The 19,593-nt window shown below is 45.0% G+C and overlaps 1 protein-coding gene across 2 annotated transcripts in view; it reads left to right on the top strand.

The window, feature by feature from the left end:
* The window catches only part of ASAP1 (ArfGAP with SH3 domain, ankyrin repeat and PH domain 1), a 288,277-nt gene that overhangs the window by 244,062 nt on the left and 24,622 nt on the right, over positions 1 to 19,593 (top strand). For both annotated transcript variants that reach the window (XM_033126171.1, XM_033126170.1), the window contains 9 exons: positions 3,493 to 3,656; positions 5,221 to 5,354; positions 7,240 to 7,331; positions 9,856 to 10,042; positions 10,288 to 10,373; positions 11,468 to 11,583; positions 11,739 to 11,806; positions 12,807 to 12,914; positions 14,834 to 15,062. In XM_033126171.1, the coding sequence (XP_032982062.1) occupies positions 3,493 to 3,656; positions 5,221 to 5,354; positions 7,240 to 7,331; positions 9,856 to 10,042; positions 10,288 to 10,373; positions 11,468 to 11,583; positions 11,739 to 11,806; positions 12,807 to 12,914; positions 14,834 to 15,062 (1,184 nt within the window). The remainder of the gene's footprint in view (positions 1 to 3,492; positions 3,657 to 5,220; positions 5,355 to 7,239; positions 7,332 to 9,855; positions 10,043 to 10,287; positions 10,374 to 11,467; positions 11,584 to 11,738; positions 11,807 to 12,806; positions 12,915 to 14,833; positions 15,063 to 19,593) is intronic.

The following is a 19,593-nucleotide window of genomic DNA, read 5'->3' as shown; positions in this document are numbered from 1 at the left end:
CACGCCTTATCCTCACAACCCCAGAAAGTGGTGGCTGTTAGTTGGGCGGTGAGGCAGCTGAGACACGGTGTGCTGCTGTCCTGGGGCTCTTAGGGTCCAGCTGGAGGAAGAAGTCCACCCGTGTCAGTGGACGTCCCGTTCTCTCGGGGTTGGCGCCATTGTGAGCCAGGCTGCAGGGGCCCACCTCCATCATCTCGGATCCTTTCAAATACACCACAGCGTTGGCATAATCATACCCGTTTTTGCAGATGTTTAAACTCAAAACAGTTGATGTAGGATTGGAATTCTGACTCGAATGCCTGCGCCATTTCCAGCTCCTCACACCGGTTCTATAAAATGTTCAGCTATGTGATTGAGGGTCCGTAGGCTATAGGGATAGGAATTCGGAGGTGAGAGAATTGAAAAGTCCAAGCCATTACCTTTGCCTGGATTTGGTCAGCATCGCTTGGTTTGCTTTTAGGAAGTTCCGACCCCTTCATAAGACAAGGGAACAATAGGTGCTTCTTAAAAGTCCCTTTTGGAAGGGAGCAGTTAAAGTGTGTGACTCATTGGGCAGACCAGCGTTCCTGGTTTTGTGATGGGTGTTTCTGGTCCCTGCTAGAAAAGGGACAGCAGGCAGTCACGTATCTGGGGCACTCCAGACATGGGTCCCTTATTTCACTCTCCGCTTTTTTTACTTTCCGAAAGCCCTAAGTGGGAGAACAGGTGAAAGGTGGTCTGTGTGAGGTGGGGAACACATCCACTTCTCTGTTTTCCTATGTCTCAAACCCAGACCTTTAAGATTTTATTTGCTCTTACAATTTGCAAGTCATTCAGTTTGGTCAAAGAGGTACCGGTTTCCTGCCTGCTGGGACCGCACACTCTTCCGTAAAAGGATTGCTTGGCTCATTCTGCATTTGTGGCACATTTGGCACTTGGAATTCTCTGGGTGCTGATGGTGGTGTGGCGGGGTAAAAAGGCAAAAACAGCATCATGGGAGGAACTCTGAAAAAAAGGAGTCATTAGAATTGTTTTGAGTGAGGGAGGAGGTGTGGCTGTCTGCAGAGAAAGCATGTGCCCTGGCGGGAGACCTAGGTTCTTCATTTACCTCCAAGTTACACAAAGGCAGTTTCATTGCAACTTTAGTTCCTTTCTCATGTGAAAGTGTCCAGTGAAAATGAACGAAGAAATCACTTCCCACCGAGGTACAATAGAAGGAGCAGCTGCATGTTTAAAGTCAAGGCTGACTGGACTCCTGGTCCCCGCTCAGCCAGTCAGTGGCTTTTTGACCTTGGGCAGGTCATCCCACCTCGGTCTTTTTGCCAGTATGTTGGGGATTACACACCTCGCTTACAGGATTTTGAGACTTGGGATGAAATGTGTAAAGTTCCTACTCGTACAGTACAATTTTTTAAATCCAGTAAACTCAAAGTGACTTTTAAAGTATTAAAATGTAAGTACGTGTTATTTTATTGCTTTTTTTTTGTATGTCTGTCGCTTTAAAATAATTTAAAAATCTTTTCTTAATTGTCAGAAGTAGTTGCTTTGATTCTCCACCCTTTTGAAATGTAGCCATTCCATTCCACCACATTTGAATTATTCCTCCAGAAAATTAATTGTCCTTTCAGTATATCTGTTCTGTTTATCATGACACAGTTTATTTCTTTGTCCTGACCTCTTGAGTAAAAAGCAAAAACAGCATAATGGGAGGAACTCTGAAAAAAAGGAGTCATTGGAAGTGTTTTTCATCCCAGTCTGACACCGCCAGTCCAGCTGGAGGACGCTGGGCAAGTCAGTTAACCACTCGAGTTCAGGGGTCTCATCTATAAGGCGTTGCATTACAGGCCCTAGCTTGCTGGAGGATTCTATTTCAGAAATCCTAAGTACTTGGCACATAGTAGAAACTTATAATATTACATAGGCAAAATATCTTCATGCTTGAGGAGAACAAAATAGAGACTGCAGTCAAAGTTGAAAACTTCAGTAATATTAGTGCCACTGATAAAATGCACTGATAAAAGTGATGGGTTCTGTTGAATTCAATTTCTTAAACTGTTTTCAACAAAACGATTTCTAGTTTCTCACGTGAGACTAAGTGGTTGGAAAAAAATGCTAGTTAATTTGAAAGGTATTAAGCTAGACTGTTGGTTTTGAGGTACTGAGTTTTGTGCCTCACAGTAGAAAAGCTAAGCTGTGAACATGTATTTTCTCATAACGTGCTACAGGTGAGCGCCCCCTGGCGTCAACGGTGTGACTTGCAGGTCACACACTCCAGGTGATTTGGCTTGTCTTTTAATTACCAGGGCTATCTCTATTATTCAAAACCTTTTATAGATAGTCCTTTGTTTCATATCCATTTGATCCTACAAGACACCAAACAACTAGAGACTTGGTTCTGTCTGAACCTCTGTATTTTCTGCCAAGAGTAGATATTAGCTGTCTATGCAGTAGGTGACAACACTGCGATTTGGAAACGTTTTTCATTTTCTTCTTAAAAAAATAACTTTGGCTTATTTTCTTCATTCATGAAAGAAATACAAGCTCCTTCTAGATATGGAAAAATTACAGAAAGGCAGGCACAGAGTCAAGCAATCCATCCCTTTTTCCTACAGAAAACCACTCAGGGACAAACAATTACTAACATTTTGTGAATTTCCTTCTAGCCTTTTCATTCCCCAAAGAGAAATATAATACATACATACATTTAAATTTGGGGTTATGTATCCTAAAACAATTTTCCCCGTTTGTCTCACGAAACATTATATTGTGAGCTTTTCCCCAATGTCATTCAAAAATTAGTTCAAAACTTAAATTTAAGTAACCATTCCACTTCGTGGTTATTTCATGCTTTATTAATCAACCCCCTGTTGTTAGGTACTTAGGTTGTTTTATGGGTAGCTTGGTAGCAAAGGATTGTTCTGTTTGGTGCATATTGTGGTCGTACTGTGTAGATAATTTTAACAGCCTTCACTTTTCATTTCGTACAATAAATGTCAGCATGTTTGCGTGTTAATATACCTTTTTCATAATCACACATTTTCGTGGCTGCTAATGAAGAATCCTGTTCATTGTCACTAAAGTGCCCTCTCTCACTGACATGGCCTTCCAGAGCACAGAGGCCTTTTGCTGAACTCGTTCCTGCCTCCTCTCCATTTCCCACCAATTCTTTCTCGTGCCCGCATCGGGCTGGTGGCTCTCCGAGTCCTCTTCATGCTGCCATTCCCCTTTATTCTGTCCCAGTGGAAATGCAAGCGTCTGTATATTCATGCAAGTCCTCAGGTTGCTGATCTTGACCTTGCTCGATTCTCCCCTGGTCTCATTTGTGTTGCTTTCCATTCTTTAACGCTCTCTTTCCTCTAGGGTTAATTTCTTTCATTTTTCCTCACTTTATTGCTCTTTTGAGAGTGGGGTCTTTTGGGGGATTTCTTGGTGAACATAGATTTTTTTTTTGCAGTGATGGGAGGAAACAGTGGCCATGCCCTTACGTCTCCTTCCTCCGGTTTTTGACAACAGGTGGATATCAGTATTGATGAATAGCAAAGAAGAGGCCCTGACCATGGCCTTCCGTGGAGAGCAGAGCGCTGGGGAGAACAGCCTGGAAGACCTGACAAAAGCCATCATTGAGGACGTCCAGCGGCTCCCTGGGAATGACATCTGCTGTGACTGTGGCTCGGCAGGTATTTGTCTCCACATGGAGCCGACTTGTTAAACACCCTTCTCTGCCTTCAGAATATAAGCGAGCTAGTAATTTAAAAGCCGCCTCTTCTCATGGACACAGACACACAGCCAACATGTATTCTCAACTTGAATGGCCCCACCTCTGACTGCTTTTACCCATGCGTTTTCTCTACCTGGAAAGCTCCCTCCTGCTTTCCCTATGATCACCTGCCAAAATGCTACCTTTCCTAGTGAGGGCCAGCTCAGTAGCGCCATGGACAGTGCAGAGAGAGCACTGGACATGGAGTCCGTTGTCCTGATTTTGAATTGGTCACCAGCCTGCCACAGCCTGGATGACCTCGTGCTAAGTCCCTTTACTATTCTGATCTTCAGTTTCTCATCCTAAAAATGGGATAATACACCTCAGCTGGTAGGAGGACTTAACACAACAGTATACGTGGGGCCTGACACATTACTCGCCTTCCTGCTTAGTGAAACGTCTCCAACCTTTATATCAACACCCCCGACCCCCGCCAAAACTTCTGTTTTCCAGTATCATCCATATTACCTAGGTTTTGGCAGTAGCTGACATTTATTCAGGGCTTACATTGTTATAAGGATTGTGCTAGTTGTTTGGCTTATATTATCTTCCTGGATCTTCACATTAGCTCTGTGAGCAAGATAGTAATATTATCCCATTTTACAGATGAGAAAACCGGGGGACTCAGAGAAGTTCAGTGAATTGCCTCACGTCACACATCGAATATGAGTCAGGACATAGATGCAAACCTGCTCTCCTTAAGCATTAGAATGTGTGAGGCTTTACCTATGAAAATGGACTTCTCTACACAACATGCCATAAGCACCTCAGAGACACATGTCACGTTTTCTACTATGTGTGTGTGTGTGTGTGTGACAGTGATTCACAGTGTGAGGCTATGGCACAGGAGTAATAAATACTTAGGTGTTAACCAATGGAAAAGAAGCTGGCCACAGAGAGAGAATGCTGAAGGTATTGGCAATAGAAATATGTGTTCCTGCTACTGTTCTTGAGCCTTTGGGATTGCAGAGAAGGCTTAGATCTCTGAAAGAAACATTGGCCACTCAATATTCACAGCCAGCTGTTACCAGGAAGTGCTGTGGAGAAGCCATAACCAAGATGATGGGTTAATGCGAGTTGTATCTTGGAGGCTAGAGATGACTGCAGAACCCAGTCCCTTGTGAGCTGTACTTACCAGGCCTGCAATCTGTCACTGTCAGAGGTACACCTCTCGCCAGGCCTAAGGATGTTTCACAGGACCTTGTGGAAATGGCTTTCTGACATCTCACAAAAATAAAGAACTTAATTTTGTTTTCAACTCAGTATTGAAAGGAAATTTTTTAAAATTTGTCTTCACCACACTGTGCTCTCCAACAAGCTACTAATTTTTTATAATAGCCCTTCAGGTAAACTGCAAGCATGCATTTCTTCAATTTAAATCTTTCTCTTGTAATTCTTAAAAAGTTTTACTACTATTGTTCTACTTTCCTCTGTAGTTGGCACACTAAAATTAAATATCTTGTTTGTTCATTGTCTTTTCACAGATCCCACCTGGCTTTCAACGAACTTGGGTATTTTGACCTGTATAGAATGTTCCGGCATCCATAGAGAAATGGGAGTTCATATTTCTCGCATTCAGTCTTTGGAACTAGACAAATTAGGGACTTCTGAACTCTTGGTAAGTAAGTAGTGACGTGTACTTTAGAAGAAAACTTTAAGTTTATCGTCATAAATATATTTAATATATTGCTTTGAGGTTTTTGTTCCTGCTAAGTACAAAGAACTCTAATTCCTGAATTTAGTGAATTTGCATAGAGATTTAAAATGTAAATTTTGTGGTATGTAATGTTGACTGTTTCCATTTCCTGTTTGAAGAACTGGTGAATCATGCATTTCTGTAATTAGTTCAACTAAACTGGCTCTTTTCTTCTGGGATGGGCTTTTTCAAAGAGGCTTGTTTTCTTTTGGATTTAGGTTTATATGATTCACTATGATAGCAGTAAAGGGAGTTGGGTGTTGAACTTAACATATTCACTTTTCCTAGGGGCTTATGTTATTCCTAACAATGTAATACTGTTTTTACTGTTTGTTTGTAAAAGTACACATGAACTGAGCGTGGCCTGTTAGTTACTGTCATAAAACCAATCACTTCCTAACCTATAGCTTCTTTAGGCAATAAGGAAAAGAACTGTGTAAAGGTGCGGTGCTTAGCTTTATAATAGGGGAAGGGTTATAAACACACAGAGGATTTATAACCCTACCCTTCCCGTCATGATTCAGCCAAGTTTGGATCTCCATCACGTCCAAGTTAAATTGGTCCCCACAATATACAAATAAAGGAGGGGAAGACCTACATGGCGTCTCCCATAGTGCCTTGTGGTCGTAAACCCTGTCTTGTGTAATTTGAACCCTGGTGCACTCATTAGAGAGTCTTTATACTAACAGTGAGAGTGTGCGAGGTAACATAGGGCTCCTCCTCAGACAGAAGGCTCTTGAGCAGAACTTGACTGAGCCTGAGGCTCCAAAAATCTGAAAGCCCAGCTTATCACTAGCCTCCTCTAGAGAAAAGTATCCAAAAGTCAGGGCAATCAGCCCCCCAGCCAGCAACCTTTGTCATCTGAGCATCCATTAAGCAATGATGGCCTGCCTTGTTTTGCATGAGCCCATTGTTTTAGGAAGTATTAAGTTGGTGCAAAAGTAATTGTGGTTTAAAAGGTTAAAAATAATTGCAAAAACTGCAAGTACTTTTGCACCCGCCTAATAGCGTACTGATGAAGCTCACTCCCTAATCGCTGCAGGACTGCGAAGAAGAGGCTCAGAGCTGACAGCTGAAACTTCCTTCCTGAGTATGGAGATGGTGTCACTCCATCTTCTTGGCTTGTATTAACGAAACCCAGTTTGACAACTAGAAATAGGGCGAGTCCAAATCCTCAACACTTGCCCCGCGATAAACTCAAGATTTTTCTCTCCAGGGACCCGATGGCATGAATGTTTCTTAAAGTGTGCCTCGATCCCCAAATTATCTGAATGACCAGAGGACAAATTGTCGTGGAAGGGTCTTGAGCCCAGAAGCAAAATGCTTGCTGGGGGCTCTTCTTTAGTTTCCTGCCACATCTTAATTTGTATCCCAATGTAAAAGACTCCTCCATTCTTTTCTGTCCCACAAGAGTAAATCTGCTCAACCTAAGATGAGGCATGATGGTAGCTGCAAAACTGTTGATCATTAAGCATTTAACCTGGATTCGTATGTGAAACCTGCTGTGTCTAATCTCAGATAATTTGTGTATATGTGTTAGGACCGCATCCTGGTCCATGCTAGCATTTATCACACTATATTTGTAAAAATTATTGGTTTTCTTCTCAGTGGTCCTGCTAGCCTGTTATTAGTTCCTACGGGAGGGAGCTAAGTGCTCAGCAAGTATTTGTTGGCTATGTGGATGGATGGTTTGTATTCTGAGTCAAATGAGGAAATGTACATATTCAGAAATCTCAAAAGCAAATTATAGAAAACTTTTAAACAAGTAGTAAGGAGTTTGCTATGTTGTGTTTTGTTTGTGTTACAGCTGGCCAAGAATGTAGGAAACAATAGTTTCAATGATATTATGGAAGCAAATTTACCCAGCCCCTCACCAAAACCCACCCCTTCAAGTGATATGTAAGTACTTCTATATATTGAATTCTTTACGGTTCTGTAATCGTTCTTCTACCCTCCAAAAAAACTTCTTAGTGGTTATAGTATTTTTCCCTCCAGAAGAAACCCCATGATGAGGAAAAAGCAGAGCACAGAGGAGTATTTTGAGATATATTTCTGAAACGCACAGATGATTTTCACCATTACCTTTCCCTAGGGTATTGCAGCTGCTCTGGAGGATAAATCTTCATGAGAACGATTATCTCTAAATCATGGCATGTTGTGATAAATAAGAGACACACAAAAGCAGTGGGAGAGGCCTATCAGATTGGCAAAAGTCCAGAAGCCTAACCGCCCACTCAGCAAGGCTGTGGGGAAGCAGATACTCTCCCGTGTGTTGCTGGTGGGAGTACAGAGTGGTCCACTCCCTGTGAGGAGCCAGTTAGCCATATTGATCACAGTGACAAACGTCATCTGCCTTTTGACTCAGCAGTCCCGCTTCTGGGGGTTTCTTCCTTTTCCATAATAGAAAAAGATTAGGAACAAAGCGAGTGTCCATCTGTAGACATCTGGTGAAATACTTGATGGTATAGCCACACAACGGAACACTGCAGATGTAAAAAAGAAGAAGGACGCTTCTTATGTCCTGCTTCGGACCACTCTCCGGTATTACTGTTAAGTTAAAAAAAAAAAAAAACATGGTACAGAGCACTGTATGAAAGAGACTGCGTTTGGGGCAGGGAAGGGAGGATTGGGGCCTGGGAACGGTTCACCTACCCTCTGGACACAGACAGTCTGTCCAAACTCAGGAACTGAATTGTGGGTAGATCTGCTGATGAATCCCTCACTTTTGAACTCTCACTACTCACTGTCTGTACTCAGACACCAAATAAGTTTGGACAGTGGAGAATACATAAACATATATATTTATCAAAAATAGTGTCTGCTTGAAGAAGCACTGGAAAATACACCAGAAACTTAAGTGCTTACTCTGGAGGGGTTGTGAGTGTGAGACAACTCAAGGCACTTTGTGATAGCATTTTTATTTTAGAATCATGTTACTCTTTAACCTATTCAAAATTTTTCACATTGAATTTACACTTAAAAATTTTTTGAATACTATGGATGAGTAGGAGGAAAGAGATTTCATTTCAGGGCAGCCGGATGGCTCCGTTGGTTAGAGCGCAAGCTTTGAGCAAGAGGGTTTCTGGTTCGATTCCCACATGGGCCGTGAACTGCACCCTCCACAACTAGATTGAAGACAACGAGCTGCCACTGAGCTGCTGGAGGGTGGCCAGATGGCTCAGTTGGTTAGAGCGCGAGGCTCAACAACAAGGTTGCCAGTTCAATTCCCGCATGGGATGGTGGGCTGCGCCCCTGCAACTAAAGATTGAAAACGGCGACTGGACTTGGAGCTGAGCTGCGCCCTCCACAACTAGATTGAGGGACAATGACTTAGAGCTGATAGGCCCTGGAGAAACACACTATTCCCCAATATTCCCCAATAAAATTAAAAAGAAAAAAATTTCAACTCGAGTGATCAGGGAAGGCTTTGTGAAGTAGACGCCCACCTAAATGTTTTGTCAGCCCCTCCTTGGTGGTTATTCAGGCACCAGATTTGCAAAGCACTAAACTGTATTATGGAGCTCACTTCAGGGAACATGTTTTTTTCCACTCTGAAGTCAAGAAATAAAATCTCCCAGTAGGCCTCTTGGCGGTTGTCTTTTTTTTTTTTTTTTTTTTTTTTAAATTCATCACATGCATATCACACGTTTCCTCTGTGCTTCGTATCGTGTTTGATGGTGGGCAAACAGCAAAACACAAACTAGATTCCTGTCCTCATGATACCTGGAATCTGGAGTGGAGGATAGGTGGTAACCAAGCAATTAAACTGCATAGTCACAGTTGTGGTTAGTGTCACATAAGGAAAGTCAGGAACGTTGGGGGCGTATCTAACACCCTGATCTGATCTGGGGGTGTCTGGCTGAACAATAGTGTTCAAGCTTCGTCCTAGCACAGAAACTGCTTGGATATCTTTTTCACACTAAGGAGCTCAAATTACAGAGAAATAAGGTTGTAAGGACAACTTTTCTGAGCCTCGGCTTCCTTACCTGTTAAAAAATGGAGTTACGTCAGATGACTAAAATCTTTTCCCCAAAGTTCTGAAAACTTTTAATTGGTCTTTTAGAATTGTTTTAACTTGCTAAATTTTTCAGTTTCTTTCCATACTTATGTGTCTGAGTTTAAAGTGATAGCAAATAGCAGATGTCTCCTACTGTCATGCAAGGCGGGAAAGAAATCTGCTAGGATCTGCGTGCCCATTAACTTTGTCACTATACGTTGCCCACACATACTAGTAAACACATACCAGTTCCTTCATTCTGTCCATATTGGAAGAACTTGGTCAAAAACCTGGTTTGTTTGAATGTGGAAAAGAAGTGTCTTAATTAAAATAACTCTTCTCAAAGAGAACTGGTTGTCAGGAAAATGTCAACCTTTCGTAGCACTTGGAAAATTAAAATTCTTTGTTCATATTGTGCTGTTTTAGGACTGTACGGAAAGAATATATCACTGCAAAGTACGTGGATCATAGGTTTTCAAGGAAGACCTGTTCATCTTCATCGGCTAAACTGAGTGAATTGCTGGAGGCCATCAAATCCAGGGACTTACTTGCACTAATTCAAGTCTATGCCGAGGGGGTGGAGCTAATGGAACCACTGCTGGAACCCGGGCAGGTGAGGCGTCTGAACACCAAGGGTAAAAAGGAAGGTGGAAAACCCATTGAAAAGGTGCCTCATTTTATTATAATGAGTTTCTAACCCATTGAGTGACCATGTCTGAATCAGGACAATTGGAGAGTGAAACAGAGTGCTGTGAGCTGTTAATAATGCCTGTGGGGTCCCTGATGTAAGCAAAGCTGCCCTGGGCAAAGCAGGACACATGACCTCCCTGTTGATAACTTATTCTTGCCTTTTTAAAGGAGCTCGGGGAGACAGCCCTTCATCTTGCTGTTCGAACTGCAGACCAGACATCTCTCCATTTGGTTGACTTCCTTGTACAAAACTGGTATGGTATTTGTTTCCTCAGACTATGCCCTGTACGTGAACGCAAACCAGTCCATTAATGGCCTATGTCAGGAATCGGCAAGCTTTTCAGGAAATAGCCAGATACTGTTTTAGACTTTGCAGGCCATGAGACCTCTTGTCACAGCTGTTCAACTCTGCCCTTACAGTCGGAAGGCAGCCGTAGACAATATGGAAATGAGTGTGTGTGGCATGTTCCAATAACACTTTATTTACAAAAAACAAATACGGGGCCAAATAAGGCCTGCAGGCTCTCGTTAGCTAACCCCTGGCCTAGATAACTGTAAAATCCTGTCTCCATGGCCAAAACCTGCTTCATTAGCAGAGGCTAAAAGAAGACTTAACAGTGTAGGTCAACAGGATGTGAGTTTTCATTGTACATAAATTTATTGTAAGGCAGCAGTGTGTTTGGCTGACTCAACAGCTAATTCAAATTTGGGACATACTAATAGGAAGATAATATTAAAATAAACACACAGGAGATTTGAACTTGCTGTTTTCTTTATTGGATAGATCTGTAAGCCACAGAAACTGGAGCTTATCCAAAGGAGAGAGCAAAATAAAATGATGAGGGGATTTGAACCTACATATGAGGAACGGTGCCTGGACACAGCCTGACGCTCTCCGTGTCCAAGCCCCTTACTTCGATGTGTACTGGTTAAAGAGCGTTGGCTCTGGAGACAAACCGCCTGTGTTCAGATCCCTGCTCCATCTTCCATGTCTTGATGATCTTAAAAACAAGCACGTTATCCTCTCTGTGACTCAGTGTTTTCACCTATAAAATAAAAGTTATAATGGCACCTATCCCACTGAGCAGTTGTGAGGATGAGATGAGCTAAGACATGGAAAAGCTGAGAGAGTGTCTGTCCCGTAGGTGCTCAACACATGCTGCCTGATTGTCATTGTGTTGCTTATAAATTTGGGTGTGATGTTAGGAACATAATTTTCCCTGCTTATAAGAAATAGGTCTGAAACGACTCAGGTGTTAGAGCAGAAGTTAACCTGTAGGTTAACCTGCAGTGTTAACAGTATAGCATACGTAAGTCATTGTTCTCTAAGAAGAATTCAATTTTTCAGTGGGAACCTGGATAAGCAGACAGCCGTGGGAAATACCGCTCTCCACTACTGTAGTATGTATGACAAACCGGAGTGCCTGAAGCTTCTTCTCAGGAGCAAGCCCACTGTGGATGTCGGTAAGAGCATGGCCAAGTGTCTCTTACTAAGTATGGTAAGAGCATTTGTTGGCCGAAACTGAGGCTTGCATGTTGCATTATAATTTGGTTGTGATTCCTTGCCTTTCCAAGATCCATCCTCAAAAACTATGCAAATTTATTTCCCCCCGTTTTAGTTAACCAGTCTGGAGAGACTGCCCTCGACATAGCAAAGAGACTAAAAGCCACTCAGTGTGAAGATTTGGTAAGCAAACATGGAAATGGGGGATTTGCTAAGACATCAACTGCCTTAAAATGTCATTCTCAGAACCTGGAATTTGAGATAAAAGAAGCAGATTCCTTTTTTTTTTTTTTTTGAACATTGGCTAAAGAAATTCAGACAAGCACTGTGGCTACTACATTTGAAAAAAAGATAAATTTGTCCACCTGTCTTTTGAGTGCAGTTATGATGGGGGAGCTGAAAGGCATTTAAGAGGTATTATTACCAGGCGGGCTTATGGGTTGAGGTCATGTTTTTTATTTGCCAGACCGTTAGGCTTTTGCTGTAGCTTAACAGTAAAGGAGAATTATTTGGGAGGCCAATTCCAAAAATTGGACAAGTTCAAAGTGTAATAGTTTTTAAAATGTTAAACACACTAGTCTCCCCTCTCCGTTCCTCTGAACGCACTCACCTTGTTTTGATCCCACTAGTTCCTGCTTCCTATAAGTCTGGGCCTTAGCATAGTTCGATTCTCTCAACCGTGGGAAAGGATGAAATAGGAAAGGTGAGTTACACGCCCTTGGCGCTCTGCTAAGTGCCAAGGTTCAGGCCCGCAGTGGTACTCGTTCATTCTTAATAGACTCCCTGCTCCTGTGGGTGAATAAGGAAAGTGGGGCATAGGTTGAACTGAGACTGTCCGACTTAAAAGGCCCGCCTCTCACACTCTACTAACTCTGATTTTTTGCCCTTCCAGCCAAGAATTTACAGTTTTGAGAGTCATTTTAATCATATTTAAGAAAGCTGTGAAATTCATAGAGAAGTCAGGTTACCAAACTAAACAAGGCCATGCCTGTAATTCTTCGCAGTTTCTCTTGGGCCTGCCTCGTGGCAGCCCAGCTTCCATAATCAGAGCGTTGCCTGTAATGAATGCAGTTTCTGGTGGTTAATTTGAAACCAGGAATCAGCTGGGATTTGCTCAGTGTTTCTGTAATACTGGGGTGTTTGGCATTTAAATTAAAACGGTTACACCCGCTGTGACTTTCAGCTTTCCCAGGCTAAATCTGGAAAGTTTAATCCACGTGTCCACGTAGAATACGAGTGGAGCCTTCGACAGGAAGACATGGATGAGAGTGACGATGACCTTGATGACAAAGTGAGTGTGCAGAACCCCTCTGAGTGTTTTAGAGCTTCTAACTTTCCTGCATGGGGCGGACAAGACCCATTCTTTGTGAGCTTGTGTGTGGTCTTAGGACCTGGTGTCATTATGATCAGGACCATTTCCTTTGCTCGAACCAACAGGATATATATACATAGAGAGAGCGCATGGATTGATTTTAACTGGCTCACACAACTTGTGAGGGCTGACAAGTCCAGTTTATGGGGCACCCAGCTCCCGAGTTCATGGTACAGTCGAAAGTCTGGAGGCAGAATTCCTTCTGGATGTGTATGTGGTGGGTGGGGGGTCCTCAGTCTTTTCTCTTAAGCCCTTCAACTAATTGGATGAGGCCCACCCTCATTATGGAGGGTAATCCCCTTTACTCAAAATCTAATTGAAATGTTAAACACATCTAAAAAAATACCTTCACAGCAACACCTAGGATGGTTGTTTGACCAAACACCTGGGCACCATAGCTTAGCCAAGTTGGCAACAAAATTAGCCATCAAAACAGATAATTAGTAAATAACAAGTTGTCGTTTATTAAGTACTTACAGATAGATGAGACAGCAGTCGACACGGTACCTATGTCACCTCAGCTCATCTTTACCAAATGCCCACTGTGCCATTGTTACTGCCCCCATGTTACCAAAGAAAACTGGCACACACGGGAACTTTGCAACTTGTCTAAAGTCTCAGAGCCAGTCAAGAGTCTCAGGGATCAAACCTAGTTCTGTCTGACTCTCACAGATACTGAAGGTCATGCATGCATTTTTCATCGGATGTATGTTGAGCAGGATGTAAAGAAATGTCAAAGATGGTCATAGATGGGTATCCTGAAGGCATTCACCACTTTGAGAGGAGGCAAATTACAATCCAGTAGGTAACCATGATAATAAGAGTTTGGGGAAATTCCTGAGCAGGGCTCAGAGGGCAGAGCAACTGGCTCAGCCTTGCCAAACAGTGAAGCCCTTATCCAGGAAGTACAGTTGGAGATGGGTTTCCAAGGGTAGGGAGGAGCTTGCCAGGCAAAGAAGTAGGGAGGAATGATTCGAAGCACAGTGTATGAGGTGGCCTTCGGGGCGGTTTGTGGAGGCGCCATGAGCCAAGTTTGTCCTTTGGCTTCATCCGCACGGTCAGAAGCCAACAGAGATTTATTGTTGGAAGAGCAAGGTTTCTTACCAGCTCGGGCGTCCGTGTGGAAAATGGGCTAGAGTTGACAGAAACTGGAACCGGGCTACTCAGGAGGCCAGTGCTTCAGTGGGAACTGGTGAGTGCACTCAGAATGGGTCCGAGGGACATGTGTGAGCTCTCCCTGAAGGACCGGGTGGCTCTGGATGACAGGGGGGTCCGAACTTGGAAAGTTGCACAGATGCTAAAACACCAAGGGTGCAAACACGAGGGACGCCTCTTAGGCACCTGGAAATGGTTTGGAACCCAAGAGGCTGGGGTTGGACTTGCAGGTCTGAGTCATCAGCCTTAGGTGTCAGTCAAAGCCAGCGGCATGGATGTGGTGACTTTCTAAGAGCACGTAACATGAGGAGAGAGGAGAGTATTGAGAACTTCAGCACTAAATGGGACATGTATGTAGTCAATTGCAAATAGGTGAAAAAACTGTTCAAATGTCGGTGAAAGTGTCCTGCGCAGGGAAGGGATTTGTTGATTAAAGTTTCACTCTAACTGAAGAATGCGGATCCCTAACCAGTGGCTCCCTAACGTGACCCTGGTAACAGTGACATGTCTGCATCCGGTACTGTGTCGTGGCGCTCAGGCTGTCATTGCAGGTGACCTCATAAGGCTCAGAGAGCCCCAGGAGCCCAGATTCCCATAGGAGGCCTGCCTGCAGGGGTCCTCTCCACACCTGACGTGCTGTCTTGATGATTGTCTCACCCATTGCACTGTTATCTGTCTGCCAGCCGAGCCCCATCAAGAAAGAACGCTCCCCAAGACCTCAGAGCTTCTGCCACTCCTCCAGCATCTCCCCCCAGGACAAGCTGTCCCTGCCAGGACTCGGCACTCCACGGGACAAACAGCGCCTGTCCTATGGCGCCTTCACCAACCAGATCTTCGCCTCCACAAACACAGACTCGCCCACATCCCCAACCTCAGACGCGCCTCCACTGCCTCCTAGAAACGCCGGGAAAGGTACGGGCTTTGAGAGGGGCCTTGTGACTCCAGCCTCAAGCCAGGAGTCTACCCAGCTGTGGGGGGGGGAATTGCAGGGTGCATTGGAGTGGCAGAGGACGGGAGATGATGCCCACCCAGCACCGCAGCGAGACAGATGGTGTTGTGGGCACTGTTGGTGCATTCTCGTGTTAACCTCATGGCAGTCCTGTCAGGCATGTGCTTTTTATGCCCATTTCACTGATGAAGAGACTGAGGCTTACGGAGGGAGAGTGACTTGCCCAAGGTCACATAGCTGATAGGTGGTAGAGCTGAGAGTCAGTCCAAGGCCCACATAGGTGCCAAAATCTGTGCTCTTTCCTCTCTAATAAGGGGTGGGAGTTGAGTTCTTCTTTGAAAAGTTACTGTCCTCTACACTAAAATGCTTCTCTTCTGAAGACGGTAGCAATAACAGTGTAGCTGACAGTTAGGAAGCCCTGGAGGCCCTCAGCCCTGCACGTCTCATTTCATGTTTGCCAAACGAGGCAGGCACGATGACAGCTGCTGGCACCGTGCAGACGAGGGGCTGTGGTGCAGAGGTGCTGAGCTATCGGCCTATGGTTCTCGACGATTTGGGATGCTCACCCAGGTCCTGTGCGACCAGAGCCCACCCTCCCGTGCTCTTCGAGGAGCCATGACCTGGGGCAGGATCTTACCCAGAGGCGGGTTACTAGGCAGTGCATGGTCACGTGCCCCGCGGGGCTGGTGTGGAGGGTGGATGGTCCCCCACCCTGTTCTGTGGCAACAGAACTTTTGTCCTGGACCCTGAATCCATAGAAAGTGCCCTGCTCAGAAAGTCAGTGTGTTCCCTCCTGAACAGGGACAAATTGAGGCACAGAAATCCAACATGAAAGGGTCACCCCAGCCAGGGGGGAGTGGAGGGGTCCCCAGAGCTGTAGCTTCCGGTTTGTCCTCAGCCAGTACATCCAAATGCAGGGTTCCCCCTGTGTGCTCAGCTTATGCCAACACAGGTTTCCAGGGCCTCTCGGTACACAATGCCATGCCTATTTGAATCACACTGGAGCCATTTTCTGGGAAATGTGAGCTTTATTCAAAACAGTGTTTTTTCAGAGCTTATTCTCCATTGAAATGGTGTTATAAATGGGAGCTGTGTTCTTAGCGAGACCCCAAATGGCCTCATCGATCATAAAATAACAGAGAAAAGTTGTATTAAGGCTTCGGTATGAATGGTACTCATCAAAGATAACCAGTGACCGTAACAGTAACAGCACGTGTAAGCCAGAGGTTTAGCCCACCAAAGTGTTTCTCCCTGATCCATACATTATCCTAGCACATACCTGAGTAAGACATCCGAATCTTTTTAACCCACTAACATGCCGAGTTGCAGGCCTGTACTGTAGAGTGTTCCTGACTGAGAGGGTTCCTGTCCCCTAACTGGTTACCAGCATCGTAGTGATGACCTGTCCACACATGCAGGGTCTATGCCTGTTCAGAAGCCTCCAGGTAACGGAGAATCTTGAAAAAGGTCTACAGGAGAGAATGACACCAGAGTCCTGGGGGTCGAGAGGCCGCCTCCTCTCCCTTTAGCCCTTTCTGTAATTTTATCTCCGGGGAACACAGAAACCCATAACTAACTCAATGCCACGCATCTCTCTCCTGCCTTGAATAAATTCTAACTAGCTCTTTACCCAAAGCCCAGAAGACAAAGACCAAGTTTATTTAGTGAGCCAGCTGCTGAAACAAATACTCAAGACTTGGCTATCACAGCCGTGGTCAGCTAAGGATAGACTCCCCCCCCCAAAAAAAAAAAAAATCCCATAACTGAAAAAAGAAGTCCCTCGCTACTAAAATCAGAGTGTTCTTCCAGGCTGCACACATTAGGCCATCAGATGGGAGATTTGGCCTTACACTGGTGAGACAAGTGCACCCTTCTCGTGACTTTTGTAAGGGACTTGAAACGTGAGCTAAACATCAGCACCATTTGGAAGGGTGCTAATGTTTAGAATGGAGTTCTTAGAAGACGTTGTTGGTGATCAGCTGGTGCTCTGTGCAGAGATAATCCCCCCCAGTTTTGTAGCCCATACATTTTTTTCCATTTCATTCTGTTGAACTGATAGACCCATTTGCGTAAAAACAAGGATGTCTTGAATCTGCCACTCGGGTTGCTTATTTTCCACAGCAAGTAAAGCACAGGTCTCTGCTTGCAGCAAGAGTCATTTCTATAACCGTGAGGGTGGGATTCTGAAGGATGATGACTTTTGGAAGGCAGAAACAGACACTCATGATCAAACCCCACTAGTGCACCAGGGGAATACAGAGGGGAAACGTAGAAAGAATCTTTCTGAATCCAGCTCAGGAAGATTTTCCAGCAACTCCAGCTGCCTCATCAAAATGCAAGGATGTTTGACTTAAATTGTCATCAAGCAAAGCCCTCTTGTGCTTGAGCAGGGTTCTAGTCACGGTTGGAAGACTCAGCAATTCAGAAGCGCAGACTCACCGCCTTGAAGCCTTAGACCCCTCAGCAGATGTGAGGTCCAACGAGATTAATCGAAGCTATAAATTTAAGCGTGCGTGTTTCTCCCTGGTGCTCAGCAGCTCCCCTGCCCCCACTTTACGAGTATTAAGACTAGCCGTTGTTCAGGCTTGCCAAGATTGGTTTGTCTTTCATCTTTAAGCTAAGATTATGTCGCAGAACTTGAATCTAGAAGGATGCTGAAAAATTAACCCAATCTGCAACCCATTAGAGAGATGAAGGAGCTTACTTCAGGTCACACACTGGCTGAAATAGGATAGAAAATTAAAATGGGCCCTAGGACTTGTCAAGCCAGATATTCTAGTTTCTTCCTTTCCGTATGGAAGACGGTCCATTTTCTGCCATGCCCGCCTCATGTAATTGTCATCAGAATCCAGGACACAATATACGGAGAAAGTAGCTTGGAAAATGCAAGGCCCTAAACAACTGTGAGAGACTCCTATGGTGTTAGGCGGTGACCTGAAAGATGTTTCTAGAGTCTGAAGGATGTGGTGAGCAGCCTGGTGCTCGTCCCACAGAACAGGTCCTTGAAAACATATTACTTGCTTATAGTTTGTTTAACTGTTTTTAAACAAGTTTAAGCAATGGAACCACCGTTTGCTCCCACGGTACGATTCCCTACTTTTACACAGCAATGACAAACTGCCTGACATTGAGATAGTTGTGGAGATTAGTAAGGACAGGAAGCATTTAAGCTCAGAGCCTGGCAGTGCCCCCTGTCAGGTACCACTGCTGGCACTGGCGCCCTGACTCCTCAGCTTTGAGAAAGTGTCCTTTCGGGAATGGGGGCCGCGTGAAGTCGCCCAGGTCTGGTACGGTAGGTAGCAGGTGCTCTGAATCCGGAAACCAGCGTGATGTCGGCTCCTTCACTCAAAGAAAGGATTTATTAAGTAGATGAAGGATAAATCCCATCTCAAGAAGCTTATTTAACTGACTTAAAAGAACGAACTTTTCAAGCTTTTAGAAACATGCACAACTGAAACGCTCATTACAGTTCATTTTCATGAATTCAGGAAGTGAGTCCCCTAGAATCGAGTGTTCCAGAGCCCCTCTGAATAGCATGTGAATACCTACAAGCATTCGTTCTGCACGTCACACGGGGACTTCTTCCTCAGTCAGACGCGCGCCTCGGCCTGGTAACCTAGCAGGTGGTGTGCGCAGGCACGAAAGCAGCACCTACCAAGGTACCTGCCGTCCCGAGGCTGCGATGGTGTCATGGAGAAGATCGAACCAGATGCCGCCGTCGCCTTCCCTGTAGGTGGAGAGACTACTTACCCTCGTCAGTCAGAGAATCCAGATTGAGAGCAACGTGCTCACTAAGGCAGATCAATCTGCAAAGCGAGACCACGGCTGCCGGGGCCGCTGGGAGCCCCTGGGCGCCAAACTCAGAAACCTCTCCTTTGCTCCACGCAGCAGACTGGGGTTCCTTCCCCCAAAAGTGCTCCTCCTGTCCCTGTCGTGGTCTCATTGTAACATTTCACTGATCTTGCCGAGTTTCAGGGTCTTCATCTGAACAATAAGGGTTGGCTGTCCGCCTTGCCGGGTCACTGCTCAGAGAACATGAAGTGATATCTTTAAGGTGATAGCTCGTGGCGGGCCTTCAGGAGACAGGAGTCTGTTCCGTCCTAGTGCCCGGGCACTGGGGGTGTAGCGAAGAGTGGGGAGGGCGCTCCTGCTTCCGAGCTGGCACTCCGGTAGCAGAGGGGACGGGGACGTGCCATCTGGCAGCGGGGTACGCTGTAGGAGGTGCTTGGTTCAAAGATTAGAAGAGAGTTGGGAAGTCTTCGTTTCACTCTCTCCCATTTACGTGGCGGAAGTCTTCAAGCCCCAGGGCTGTGAGTGAGCTGTCCTCGACCCCTGGCCTGGGTGGGGCGACGGGGGCGGAGGGTGCCCTGCCTGTGCTTGTGGAGTGAACAAACCACAGCAGAATCAGTGAGTCAGAAGGGGGCACACACCAAACCAGATGCCACGGGGATGTGTTAGCTGACTTGCTGAGAAGTCTTTCTCCAAAACGTTGGC

This window comes from Rhinolophus ferrumequinum, chromosome 14, assembly GCF_004115265.2.
Source record: "Rhinolophus ferrumequinum isolate MPI-CBG mRhiFer1 chromosome 14, mRhiFer1_v1.p, whole genome shotgun sequence".
In the NCBI taxonomy this organism is placed as follows: Eukaryota; Metazoa; Chordata; class Mammalia; order Chiroptera; family Rhinolophidae; genus Rhinolophus; species Rhinolophus ferrumequinum.
The sequence above is the reverse complement of the archived record's forward strand: the minus strand, read 5'-3'. Positions and strand labels throughout refer to the sequence as shown.